The sequence below is a fragment of the Argiope bruennichi genome, chromosome 9 (assembly GCF_947563725.1).
Source record: "Argiope bruennichi chromosome 9, qqArgBrue1.1, whole genome shotgun sequence".
Lineage (NCBI taxonomy): Eukaryota > Metazoa > Arthropoda > Arachnida > Araneae > Araneidae > Argiope > Argiope bruennichi.
The window spans coordinates 75,036,884-75,052,006 of NC_079159.1; the positions used below are offsets into that span (position 1 = coordinate 75,036,884).

The 15,123-nt window shown below is 29.6% G+C and overlaps 1 protein-coding gene across 1 annotated transcript in view; it reads left to right on the top strand.

Moving 5' to 3' along the window:
• LOC129985282 (nucleolysin TIAR-like) overlaps nt 1–15,123 on the top strand; it is a 77,505-nt gene that overhangs the window by 22,429 nt on the left and 39,953 nt on the right. Inside the window, exon 4 of the mRNA XM_056095257.1 lies at nt 2,550–2,645. Within this exon, the coding sequence (XP_055951232.1) occupies nt 2,550–2,645 (96 nt within the window). The remainder of the gene's footprint in view (nt 1–2,549; nt 2,646–15,123) is intronic.

A 15,123-nucleotide genomic window follows, 5' to 3' on the forward strand; every position in this document is an offset into this window, starting at 1 on the left:
TGTTATGACAAAATGTTACTGATGCTATTTACATTATATTTTATATGTAAAATAGCCAAGACCAAGGCTGTTTTAATGATTTTCATGATCAAGTAATTGTCTGAAGACATGTGATTAAAGCCAAGAATCTGTCACAGTATAAAGTGATTTATCAAATTTCTCTGTCTTTATATAGATACATTCATTTGTTTGAACCTTCTTTCAAATATAAAAATGAAAATTGATGCATTTTGATTGTTGGAATTTGAGAAGCATCCATAATTTAACATATTAATCTAAAAGATTTAACCAATAAGTCAAAAATAATGTTTTAAAAAATGCCATTCAGGAAAATCATTACAGGAGGGGGGGGGGGGCTTTTGCATATTATTTAAAAAATGTGCATTCTAAGAAATTTTATGTCCAACAGATTGCATTGGGTGCAAATTTGGATGGCAAGCTACATACAATAAATCAGAATATCATACTGTGGTTATCGACTGTCATTTGCATAATTACGTTCTGAGGAATTCTAAAATACTGGCTTGAAATAAAAGTAATCTGATTTAGATATCAATCATAGATCAAACAAAAAGTCATATAATATTTTTTCATAACTGCTATGAATTTCTCTATTTTGTTACTTTTAGATTTATTATTCTGTAATATTTCAGTTTTTTTAATTCTTTTTTTCCTCCAAACTGAAAGATGTTGGAAGATTTTGTCTTTCAAAAATATTATTGTGATCCTACCTCCTCAATTTATGCACATTATTAAATATTTTTAATTTATTATTACTGTGAGGAAAGAAGCATTATTGTAACCGTATTATAATATCTCATGAAATAATATTGTTTAGTATTCCCCCCATCCTTGAAAGATCTTTTGATCATTTTTGCATTATTCTTGAATTCATATGAAAGATAATTTTCAAATAGCAACTTTTTTTCCAAAATTTTTTTTTAATGCCTTTCAAAAATATTTCATAAAAATAATTTTTAAATCATTTTAAATTTTACCAATTTATTTTTGGACAATATATATAATATAAAATTCATATGATTTTTAATATGTTTCATTACTGCAATGATATTCAAAATTTTCAATATTTCATTAAATATTAAGTAATCATTTACTCTTATTGGAAAAGAAGAAATATTTAGTTTATTATCTGCTTAGTTTATATATGGAAGCAAATGAAATAATATCTCAAAAGTGAACATGCAATTTGGTGACAGATGGCTTGAGCAATAATGTTTTAAAGACATTATGATGTCATGATAGAGCGCAACTATTATTTAATTCAATGTCATGAGAATTTAGAAAGGACTTAAATATGTATACTTTAAATTGAACAGGCATAAAGCTAATCAAGTAATATTTCTTTAATGTTTAAAAATGATTTCATTAGGAGAATCTTGAATATTATTTATACAGAAAAAATTTAATTGTAATTAAACATATTGATTTCCAGTGAACCAACTGTACATTGAAAGAAACTATTTAATAATAAAAGAAAATGTGTATTGGTGCTTTACAGGTTGCACTAATTGTTTTAGAATGATCAAATTTGGTACAAATACATTTTTGTCTATCAGAATGGAAACTTTAGTTCTATTTTTCAAAAACTTTATAATTAAAAGTTTAAAAAAATTGTGTGTTTGAGTGAATACTAAAATATATTGCACAAAATAATTTTAACACCATATTTAAATTAATTTTTGTTTTTTAACATAAAAATTAAATTTCCACCATTGGTCTAATATTTGTTTTGCCGTTGCAGTTTTATTGCGTTGTTGACATTTTAATATTGATTATGTTAAAAATGTCACTCTTTAATATGAAATATAAGGAAGCTGTAAGCTTTCAAACTGACTTGACTAGACTATTAATAGCTGAAATAGATTTTTTTCCATAGAAAGGAAATTGAACAGCTTTGAAATTGTATCTTTTTATATAGGTTTTATTTTGTGTAATGATTCTCTGAATGAACTCGCGATTTTTTTTTTTTTTTGCTTGTTTTAAAAATATGATAATATAATAATTCAAATCTTTCTTAATTTTCTGAATATTTTAATATTGGAATAAGGCATAAATTATAACTTGAACAAAAGGCTATTAATTTTAGTGCTTCATTATGTTGCATAACTTCAGCAATTGATTGTTGGAATTAAAATTGATACCACAATAAAACATCCATAATCGAATTAAAAGTGAGTTTACTAGTGTTTTAAACTGATATTTCTTGTTTATTTGAATAATATAAATGGTTACTATTTGATAAGCATTTATATCATTTGATTATTATAATTCTGCCTAAATAAACTACCCTACCTTATTACTTTAAACTTTTTTTTGGCCATTTCCATGTTTTCAATATGTGTTCAATTCTTGTTTCTTGCTAATTTTCAGTGAATAATCTTTGCTATTAACTATATTTGCTGTGTTATTCAAAAATAAGTTTCGTAGTGCTTCTTTATTTTCTGCTATGCATAGATTGAAAGTTGATTTTTTTTTAATGGTAATAGGAACACTATGTCCTAATGTTCAATTTTCTTCCTTGAATTTAGCCTGGGAATGACCCTTATTGTTTTGTGGAGTTCACCGATCATCAAGCTGCAGCAGCTGCATTGCTAGCTATGAATAAGAGATTGTGTTTAGGAAAAGTAAGTTGTGATATTTACTTTTAAAAGTTAATTTTTTTATTTCTTTTTATTTTTAAAAGTTAATAATTTTATTGATGGATAAAAATTATTGTTTGTTTTTCATCATAATTTAATAAGCTGTTGGCATAAATACTCAATAAGTTTTTAAAAAGCATAATAAATGTTCTTATATATTTAAAAAAAAAAGTTTTCTAAACAGAACTGTTTTTACTCAAAATATTTTAAATTTTGAGCTGAAGATATATGAATTCAGTTGCTAGCAAATATTTTGTTGTCTATTCTGTAAGTTGGTAAGGTAACAGTTATTTAAATATTTTTGAAATATTTTGATTTTATCTCAGTTTTCTTGCAGTATTCATCCCTATTTAAGATATCTTAGTATTTTTTACAAAAGTAACTGATTTAAGAAATTGTATTCATTGCTGAATTTCATTAATTCTCACAAGCTACTATTTTAGCTGAAGAATAATGTTTTCATGTTGGTAATATGATTAACACTTTGACTGCTGTCAGGGCACCGATGACTGGTGGGCCCATATAAATTGCATTCTAAGAAATTCAGCACAGCAATCAGTGTTAATTTTGGTTGGTATTAATAATAATAATAATAATAATAATAAAATTAATAAACACTGATTGGTGGCGGGGCCAATGGTGACCTGCAGGTCTATATAAATTACATTCTACTGGGTTCAGAGTGGCGGTCTATGTGTTAATTTTGATTGGTATTATTAATAATAATAATAATAAAGCTAGTTCTATTTCATTGCATAAGATTCTGCAGAAGAAAAATGAAATGCCACTTGCATGAAACCAGACAGTTTTTGAAAATCTATTTAAAACTGTTTGTATTGCAAACAGAAAAAAATATATATAAATATATATATATATGTAAATGTAAAAGTATGAATATTCAAATGTTTATCATGGAAAATTGAAGTTATGATTTGGAATTTTATAATTGTAGGAAGCTTAAGTATTTGTGTATCTAAAAAAAATTTTTTTTTTCAGCTTGTATAATTGATTATTTCAATTTTACATTTTGTTTTTCTAGATATTTTTTGTAAGATATAAATAATTGGATATTTGAAAAATATGAAGCATTAAACACATTTGAAAATAATTATTACATGACAACATTTAATTAAAATTATCCATAGTTATTAAAATTAAATTACCTTTAATTTCTCTTTGAAAAAAAATGAGTAAGCATTACCAGATAGAGTAATACTAACATAATTTTAAATAAAGAATTAGTTTTTGTAGGGGGATTCTTTAAACTTGCCTGGAAAAGATAATTCAAGTTCAGAATTCCATTACTGATATTAAAATGATATGTTGTTATAAATTTACGATGTTGAGAAATATAAAATTGGGGGATTTGTATGTTTAGAACGAGATTACAGATATGGTGTGGAATGGTACTATTTTCATTTTCTTCTTGAACATAAAGATGTATTTTTCATTTTTTAAATTTTAATATAGCTTGTCAGATTAATTTTGTATTCTTTACTGAATAATTATATGAAAATTTGGTAAATAGAATTATATGTATAAAAAGAGTTGCATGCTTTCATATTTTATCAATATTTATGTACCTTAATAATTGATTGAAGGATTATTAAGCTGTTGGAGAAATTTTAATGCAAATCATATTATTAGTTTTTGGCTTAGTTTCAAGTGATATATTTCCCTCTAAAAATACTAATATTTACATAATAAGAGAGAAAAGCATTTATTTTTAATACAGTTCTCAGACTTGATACATTTCTTAGAATTTCAGCATTTTTGAAATCAAATTTAATTACTTTTGAGACCTTTTTTATGAATGAGATTTATAAAAGTTTTTTATACAGTATTCTTAAAATATTTGTAATATCTCAAGCACTTTTTATATATGTTTATATATTTAATTACTCAGTTAGTTATAATTATTTTATTTCTTTGTTTTCATTTAGCATAGTGTATACTTTTAGGTTTTGTTTTACATCAGTACCTGTATTTTTCAAAAGAAGTGTCACTCAAACAATATTCTGTCAACGAAATGCTTTAAAAAATGTTATGACAGCAAAATATCTTGAGAAAAAGCTAAAATAAGCTTGTTGCATATGGTTCTTAAATCGAGATTGATTATAGTGTTATTTCAAGAACATTCAATGATTGATTCTGATAACTCAGAAAAAGCTGAATGAAATATACCTTAAAATTTGAATTATTTAATTTGAATGGCCCTTTTTTAAATTTATTTCTTTTAATCAAATTATCATATTCTTAAATTAAATTTTTTTGCACAATTTTTTTGGCAAGTTCTATTTTATGATAGTATTAAAATATTTTGTATGCATGAAATTGTTTCTTTTTATTATTATTAATACATCATAAAAATTAATTCTGGAAAAAGTCATAATTTTTTGTGATTTAAAAAAAAATTAACTTCTTTTAATAGATTTAAACATTAATTTGAGAGCCTATCCTGATTGTAATTTACTTTTCAGAAAAATTTCACTGCGTTTTTTTTCTGAGGGATCTAAATTCTTTAAAGAGAATTAAATAAACATATGCAGTTTGAGTCCTCTCACGAAGACTCTTATGTATAATAGTACTTTTCAAGTAATATTAATGATTCTAGGTTATTTCTTTTTGGAGAAAAAAAAAATTCATGTACTTTAGTTAAGAATTTTGATTTCACTTATTCACATTAAAAAGTTTCATAAATCGGACATTTTTATGATTGCGTAACTGTTTAAACGATTCAATTTGTTATTGTAAAAGAGCATGATTTTTGTACTTATTTGTAGAAATTTTTCTGTCTATTGTCAGTGATTGAATATTTAAGCACCTAGTTTTTAGAAAAATATTTATTGAAGTAATTAATAGCATTTTGTTTGCATTAATAGCATAATATTATAATTAATGGCATTTTATCATTAAAATCTAAATGTAAGTTTATGAACTCTGACATAGAATATTTTAATTTTTTACTTTTATTTTTTGAGGCAACTGTGTAAGTTCGCCATTGTAGGATTGTCATAACTGATTCAAATGAAAACGAAACACTGAGTTTGCCTTAGAGGCTATATCGAACGCACCAACTTTTTGTTTATTACCGTCCTGGAAGGGAGAGCATTTTCACGGCTCATTGTACAATCCGGTGTACCGTCGAGGAAATTACAGTTTATTTTTTAAACAGGGTTAGAAGAACTTTACTCCACCTCATAAATCATATCAGGAAAGAGAAGGGGAGGGTAAAAAAAAAGTGGCGGCAAAGAGGTCGATGGAAGGTGCGAATCTATCTCCTGGCCTCATCGACTGCAGGTGTGAATGGCGAGTTTGCTATTGGTTGCCATTCGGGGCTCATCAATTTGCGGCCAAAGTACATTAAGTTAAGGAGCGTGTGGTTGTGTAGGCTGCAGAATGTGGGTGGGTTGCCAGAAGAAAAAGTTTCTCCTCCATATATATCCGAAGGGGTTTCAAAGAAGGGGTAGAGGAGGAGTCAGATGAGAGATGAAAACTATCGAACTGCAGCGATCGATTTCCATTCATCCGCAAATTCCGCTGGATTCCTTGCCTTTTATCGACTGCTTGGGTTATTTTTTTCTTTTGATGCCCCCCTTTTTTTTTTGTTTGCGCCGCAACTTCTCGGTCGGCGTTGCTATAACTTCTGAGTCCACTCCCCACTCTTCCTGCCATCTTCCTTTCTTTCGCAGAAAAAGTTTTTATTTATTTTATTTTATTGCACACAGGAGCTGAAGCCACCTCTCTCTCTTATTCTTTGCCGAATCCTAGGTATTCGATTTATTCGAGACGTTCGATTCTCGGTTTGTTGAAAAGTGGGCATCGAAATGTAACTTCTCAACGAAGAGTTCGGTAGTGTCCTCTGTCCTCCCTCTCACAGCATGCGCTGGAGTGTCCTCATGTATGATTTGTTTGAGACTTTCTTCGGGTGGGTTGGGTTTTTTTCTCTCTCCCTCACCCTTTCCTCTTCGAAACTTCAGTGATCCTTGTTTTATAGGAATTGCTTCTCTTTTACTGTATTGGGTCACCTTTGAGTGGGGGCAGATCGATGTAAGAAGTGGAACTGTTCTTCAAGCGGTTCGATACTTGGGGAAGAATCTTGTATACAGGATGACAAGTTGTTTTTGTTCTTAAAAATTATTAGTAGCTGTATCTTTTTCTACTCATTTAGAACAGAATTTCTAAAGCGCTTTTTATTCTTAATATTTTAGATCCCCTTCCCCCTTCTCTCGCGAGTTTTCATTCTGCAAACGACATATACGAAACGATTGCGATATGTATCAGCTGCTTTTCATTTGTCAGCTAGTAAAATAAGAGGAAGTGGAAATCGATAGTAGAATCAGCAGTTTTAAGTTTATTGAACCGAGCAGTAATGTGGTAGATTTTTTAATTTGATTATATTCACGTTTTATCTTTTAACGTTTTTTTTTTTTTTTTTTTTTTTTTTTTGTCTAATATTTGAAAACGAACGTTTGAAATTCCATTAGGGGAAAAATATACAGGAAAAAGTAGAAATTTATTTTATAATTATTATAAAGATGTGCGTCTATTGAGGACAGTTTAGTTGTGATTAATGTGATAAGGCTTTTAGTTTAATAATATAATTCTGAAAAAAAAAATGTCTTTGTAATTTCAAGTTTAGTGTTTCGCTGTTATACTGCTCTTTCGTGAATTTTGCTTAGCATTACTGTAATTAGTCTAAGTATATATTATATAATATTGCAGCCCCTTCTCACTATTTATGGCATTTGGTTTTTATAAAAAACATACACATTTCTCAGCTTAATTAAAAAAGGCTGATAATTGCATAAACTTTTGGTTTCATTTTAAGATATCCGAACATGATGATAAGGTCGATTTTCGCCAAAAAATGGCTTAAAAAATACTTTTATTGGATAGACCAGTCTTTGAGCTATCCAAAACTGGTTTACTTTTGTCTCTACGTTAATTAGAAGTAAATATATTAATATTTTAGTAATGATCGGTAAACCGGAAGTGGACATTTAAATAACCGGAAGCAAACCGATTTAAAGGGCCAGAAACATGTTAAAAATTTGTATAAACACAAATTTAGTTTTAAATACGGAAAATTTTTTGCAAGGAAAATCGTAAAATGCCATTGAGAGTTTCAAAAGTTTTTGTGGAAATTTGTACCAAAATATGCCTTTATTGAACTCCGAACCATAGGATTAGGGATATTATGTCTGCAATACATTTTAACGAAGCTTTTATAGGATTACTGAATATCCTTAAGGTTGATGGATAATATCCTAGTGCAAATGCAGTTAGAGCATTTGCTGACCTCGACAAAGCCAGAATAAAAGAATCTAGGCGGCATTCACTGCCAAATTTGCCTAAAAATTGCCAGAAAAAAATGATTAAAAAAGAAAATTATTAAATGTCGATTAGGAAGAAGGTATAAATTATAAATGTGGTGAATTTTAAGTATGTACGCACTTAATTTATTATTAAAACATGTTACTGTATACTTTAAATGATTTTTCCCAAATAAGTATATTAATATAAGTCGAAATATAATTGTCATATTACTATGAAATTTGGTGGACTTTGTTTTTCTATTATTTTCTAGGGAATGAACTAAAAGAAATTATATTGAGTGAATTTTTCTTTAATTTACAGCCTATTGTTTGAATAATAACATCATAAATTTACTAAAAATCTCTTGAGAAATCCTCAACTGGTTCTAAACTTTTTATTTATTATTATAACTATACGCTTGTTCTCTAGAGAAAATTATGTAGTTTAATTTGGTATAGGTTTTGTTTGGATGAGAGTAATAGTTTTTGGTGTAGCCAATTTGAAGTTTAAGAATTTGCTTAAATTTATACTATTAAATACCAGTTTTCAAAAATTATTAATGTTTATTTCAAATATTGACATTCTATTGCTAATCTTTAACAATCCTAAACCCCGAAATATGGTTAAAGTATTTCTGCACCATGTTTTTCGAAAATGTTCGGAACCTTAAAAGCTTTTCTAACATTTCTAATGCAAGCAGTGGATCATGACATATTTCACGAAATTAGATCCACTAATCAGTTTAAAGCATTTATCTGAAAAATCAATCATAAGAGAATTGTTTTGTAGTACAGGCCATTTGGAGCATTGAATGAGAATTGATTCTGGAATCTACTTTACTTAACAAATGAGATATGATGTGGGAAAAAAAAGATAAAAGAAAATAAAAGAGAAGCACAGCAGTTCTCCGATGTTTCTTCGTAGTCTTGTCGAAAAAGAAGAAAAAGATTTTAGCCGCTTTCATTTCCGTTCTGCTGTGGCATTCCGGAAATTCAAACCGTTAGAAGAAAAGGCGGAATATTTTCCCGTTTCTTCCTATCCAGGCTGTAGATGTGGGCGTCAATGTCGCGAAATGAAGCGAAATCCATGAAGGCAATTACTAAGTCTATATTTGCATCAACTGATTCGAAAATTGATCCTTACTGACACGTCTTCGTCAGCGAAAATTCTTATGCTTGAACTTTGAAATAGCTGTACGTATTTTTTACAAGTGGTACCAGATTATGAAATTGTATCTTGTAATTGGAGCTAAACGATTTCACATTCATTGGTGCAACATACGCAGTTTCTTGCATTAAGATTCATTTTAAAGTTGGTTTCCTTTAACTGTAATACGTTTGGCATGGTACTAACTTAATTGTGGTAGTGAGATGAACCATTGGGTTCTCTTATAGTAGCCGTTTTAAGGCGCACAATGCTGCTTTTAAGAGCCGAGCCCCTCCCCCCCCCCCTTTTTATCTATCTACTGTTCGTTTCAGTATTCTGAGACGGCCACTTTTCGACAATTCTATCTTATTAAGAGGTGACACGCGGAAAGATGTACGCATTTCCGGAGTGCTAAATGTAAATTGTGATTTAGTGTTAAATGTAACCATCTCCTTTTCTCCTTTCTCTCACCCTCATTTTGCCGAATTAAACCCACCCTAATGCATACGCAAAAGCGCGCATTGTTTTAGAATCCGTTGGCTAACAATGCAAAGGTATGTTTATTATATTAGTTTCAGAATGTAATAAAATAATTGGCAATAGAACTCGATGGTGAGAGTCGTTAGCATTGATGAAATTTTAAGATCATGCTTATTTATGTCGTTCTAGTCATTTAATTGATGTTATAAAAAAGTCGATGGGAAATCAAAATAATAATCCGTTTTAATAAATGAAATAAAACCAAATGGGGCCTGATGAGAATTATGAATGGCATTTCTTTGGTATTCCGATTTATGAAAATCAGTATTTATACTGTCTTAGTTGTAAAGTTATTGCTTAAATGTTTGAGTGCAAATTTTGAAGGGGTATGTCGCTCTTTATTTCTGTTTGGTCTCGATTTTAATGACAAATTATATTTTATGTTTTTCTCTCCGCATGTTTGTTATCTTTTATATCCTATCATATATGCTCCTGTTTTACCCTGCATTAGTTAGATGGCGCTGCTAGTCTGAAACATTTCTTTTATTAGGAATTCAAATCATAATGTTTCAGATTCTTTACCTGCATTTCTGAATTATTGAAAACTCGGCTGTTACATAAATGGATGTTACTATCATATTAATCTGCTGCTGTCGTTATTATTTTTTTTTCCTTGCCTTTTTAAAAATTTTATTATGAGGTTAATTTTTGTGCTTTAAAATTCCTTAAACAATTTTTTAAGTATACTATTATGTTCTTATTTTTAACAAAATTTTAAAATTTATTTTCCCACTTCTTTAAATTTTGTATTTAAGTTCGCACCAATTTAATTCTAATTTTCTTGGCAAACTATATCAAGATCGGAAGGACTGGAGTTTTTCTGTTGACTTGCATTTAAAAATTAGGCTAACACAAACTCAGAAGTACGAACTTTATTTGTGAGATGATGGTGGTGGAGGATATTGAAGACTCGTTGCTTAAAAGAATATATTTCAATTGTTCTAAAAGCTTTTCGTATAAGAACTGAAACGTTCGATCAGTGTCGCTATTTTTGCATTCTGCGCGCTGGCTCTTCTCGTTTATTGCAAGGATGGAAGAAGAGTGTTCGAAAAATGAAAGAAAAAAAATGTTATTAAAAAGGATAAAAGAAATATTTCGCGGTGCCCTACTTCTATGGACGAATCGTCAAGACGTCAGCCGCTGCCGAGTCCATTTGATATCGATTTGTGGCTTGCATGTGGCGCTATTTTTCTTTCCTTCCTTCCTTTTTTTTCCTTTTCGGGTGGGGGTGGTCTACGGGCAGAAAGGTGGGTACATAAAAAAAAAAAAAAGTTTCGGCCAAGGTTATTTGAAGAAAAAATAAATTGGAAGCTAAATGATCATTAACTGAGAATAGTCGTTATGCGAAGAGTAATGCTGATGAATATGATATAGCATTGGCATGATTCTTCTGTGACTTAGTTATATTTTTGAAGGTTATTGTGTAGTGTATTTCATATAATTTTATTTGAATATACTGTTAAATGCTTTTCACATTGTGAGATTTTAAATTTTATTGCCATTTTTCATGGGCTGTTAAATTTATCAGACGACCAGTATGGTTTATCGCTGTGAAATAAGTATTTAACTTAGTTGGTGGAAAGAAATTGTTTCGACATATTTGTTAAAAGTATTTAATAAACTGTAACTAAGAAAATTAATAATGCTTTCGATTTTATGGGATTTAGAAGTAAAGAGATTTTAAACTGGTGCAAATATCGCCTTCCCCATCTAAGTATGTTTCGTAACGACAAAAGTAATTTAAAAGAATCATGGTAATTTCAGAATATCTTGAAGCCAACTCCCAAGCAATTGTGAACTCCATAAATGAACCAAACTGTTTGTATTCTTTATCCCAGACATTATCTTTATGGTTTTTGCCGTTTGGCCTTATTAATTATTATCAATTCAAAATATTGTAAAAATAATCTTGTTGAAGTACCTCTTTACAGTCTCATTTCCTGAATATCAAACAATAATGCGTGTTACTTTTGTTATTACGAATAATATTACTTGGACATCTCTATTTTAAAAACTAAATATACTCTTATAAAGGCCCAAATGAAATAAAATAATTAATATTATTTCACTCCTGCAGACTAATTTAACTAGTCTCCTCCTCCCTCTTCCAGTAATATATATGAAATCTATTATAAATGGTTGTATTATGTTACATTTTTTTTGTTACTTTCATTGATTATTTTCCAGTAAATATTAACAGTTTTAACAAGAAAGAGCTGATTATACTTATAATTTTTCTAAAATTATGATATTTCATTACTGGATTAGTTATTTTCTGTTGAGTTCATGTATTTTATATAAACAATTAAATGCCCGTTTGTTTGAACCTTATGCAATTTCACATCTTATTTCAGAATCGAACAAAATTTTCTTTTCATGTTCTTTCCGTCAAGTTGCTTTAATTTCATGAAAAGTGCTTGAATTTGGGGAAAAAAATAGGGCCCTTAAAAGTGCTCATTTTCTCCTGAAATGATAAAGGAAATATTTTTTAATTTATTGGATGCTGAATATGATAAATCGACAGCATAGCCATAAAACTTTGTTTATTAGGTATATTAAGAAGAGAATATAGAATTTATCAAGAAATAAAACCGATGAAATAGTAGAATTCTAAGAAAGAATCTTGGGTGAAATAGATCCAGAAATGTCAACAGATGTTAAGATACCCTTAGTGACCGTTTTTTCTATTCCCTCTTTTTTTTTTTTTTTTTTTTTTTTTTCAACGATAAGTATCACCATATGTTTACTAGATGAATACTAGAATATCCAACTTGACTGTGCCAAACTTATTATTACTCAAAACACCTTCTTAATTTTTTTAGCGTTTTTAATTGAGAAGAATTTGTTTTATTATGTTCGGTAAGTGTATCTTTATGTCTATTAAAGAAGATTACAGGCCGGGATAGCCTGGTTGGTAGAGCGTCGGATTCGCGTCCCTTAGGTTGCGAGTTCGAACCCCGCCGGCCGAAGAATCCCCGCGTGCTTGGTGGCTGACGCGCGTTAAATCTATCGTGGTCACGAAGTCCTCCATGTCGAGAGTAATACCACTGGGGGTACTGGATCAGGGGTGATCGTTCTCTGATTCAGGTCTAAATTACGATCTGTGAGTAAATGATATGTATGAATGAAGTCCGCCCCGTAAAAAGGGTTGTGACGTGTGTGTAGCTAAGTCGTTCTCTTGGCCCTAGATGGCGCTACTATAGAAACAAGAGACGCTCGCCTCAGGCTAAAATCGGCTGTCTTCGAACAGCGGGCTTGTCCATGGCAAGTGCCATAAAAAACAACAACAAAGAAGATTACGCAGATTGATTCCTACCGATTGAAAATATGAATATAGTCAGATGGCTTTGTTGTACAAAAGAATCGAACATGGAACAAGTTCTAAAAACACATTTGAACGGCATGTGTGACATTAACTGCTGTTATTTTAATTATATTGAAACCTTTATAGAACACATATTCCATCATCGTTTTCATTAATATATCGAAACTTCTGAAACAGATTACAGTAATATTTTGAAAATGGAACGATATTCAAAATTGCAAAGCGATTAATCAGAAAACAGTTTTTCTTATTTGCGCTCCTTTATTTATTATTTTATGTTCCTAAAATACATTTTTTGATGTGATTGATGGACACCAAATCATTCTAATCCAGGATGCGTAGATATGTTGAAATGGACCTTGCTTTTATGACAATAAAGTTAAAAAGCAAAAAAAGTTTTTTTTGAACATGCCTCTCGATATCAGTAGATAATTGTTAATGAAATCCATAATGTGCTGCATTTTTTAAAAATCTGTTTTTTTGTCATTTTTATTTCAGTTTTCAATGATTGGATGGTACTTTAGTAGAATTTCATAATGATTCAGTCTTCATGCTGCTACTGTTTCAGCAATGATGTGCAGTTGCAAATCTGCTTTAGAAATCCGATTAGCCGGAACCCATTGATCTGTATCGGCGTCCTGAACCTCTGATAAACTTAATCGGGCGGCTCTTCCTCGGGTTTTATCTGAAGCGACTTAACGGATCCTTTGTTTGGGCTACCTCGCCCTGTATCATTTTGTGGGAAGAAAATCAATATACCATTTTGAAGCTTTGTTTTCCTTACCTGCAGGCTATAGCCGCCGTGTCAGCTGCCGACATTGATTTATTTGATAGCACGGCACGAGCGGATATATTTATATATTTCTTTTGCTTCCCGAAATTTGTTTACGGTCTGCCTTTTGTGCTAAATTCTCGGATTGGAAAAGTGGGATTTTTTTTTTTTTTTTTAATTCATCCTTCATTCAGTCTTGGGAAAAGAGGAGGGGGGGGGGTAAAAAAAGACAAATGAATGCTTAGTTTTGTAAATGAAGTTCCGTCATTTTCAAAGGAGGATGAAGCATATATACATACATAAACTTTTCTGTCCCCCCCCTCTTCGATTATGGGTGCTTGTTCTTTTTAAATCTCAGGCGCAGCAGCATTGAAGCTGTTTCGCTGTATTGATTGTCTTCTTAACTTTTCGTAGAATTTTATTTAAAAAAATGAATCACTAAAAACTTTCCAAATTTAAATTTGCCCGTTTTCTTCTTTCAAGTTCCTTGTGATGGAAGATTTAATTTAATAAAATGTATGAAATTTCACAAGATATCTTATGACATTTTTTAAAAACATGTTATTCGATGGTGTGAAATGCCTGTTGTGTATTTTCATTTTAAAATTCCTTAAACCGTTTCAAAAGTTTATTCAAAATTTAAACATTTAAATGTACATTAATGCTCTACATCGATTATTTTTGTCATTGTTATATAGAACTTTAAAAAGATGAATTTGTAAAAAAAGTAATTTTATGCCATCGTTAATCAATAGATTCTCAAATAATTCAATTAGTCATGAAAGCACAGGACTTTTACCACCAAGGTAAAGGAACTGCTTAATTGAAAAGACAGTTCTAAGGTTTTTTTAAAAAAATTTATTGGTTAAATAAGATTTTTAAATTTTCTAAAACAAGCTTTTTTATATCTTTATACAAATCTGTTATCTCATGTTGATTATTTATGTTAACCCTTTAAAGGGCATTTTTTTCTAGTCCTATTATGTTAAAATATTTTTAGGCTTAAAATCAGAATAAGAAAAGGGATTCATTTAGCTTATTAGATACATTTAATTTGATTAATTAATTAATTTGGTTAATTAATAATTAAGTAACAAATCAAACCACATTTGTGTGAGATAAAGAACTGAAGCATCTAAGTTTCTGTCTTTCTAAAAAAATTTGTCAGAACTTATGCCAACCTATAAAATTTATACAAAGATTGATAAATTTGGTGGGAAGCATACTTCCCACGGCCTTAGAAAGGGTTAACTCTTGATACAAAAAAAGATGTTCACTTTCAATTCCTGTAGTTTTTTTTTTTTTTTTTCATTTTTACCTTTGGTTTTTTCTTAAATCAGCCTGTATGCACTAACTTGTTG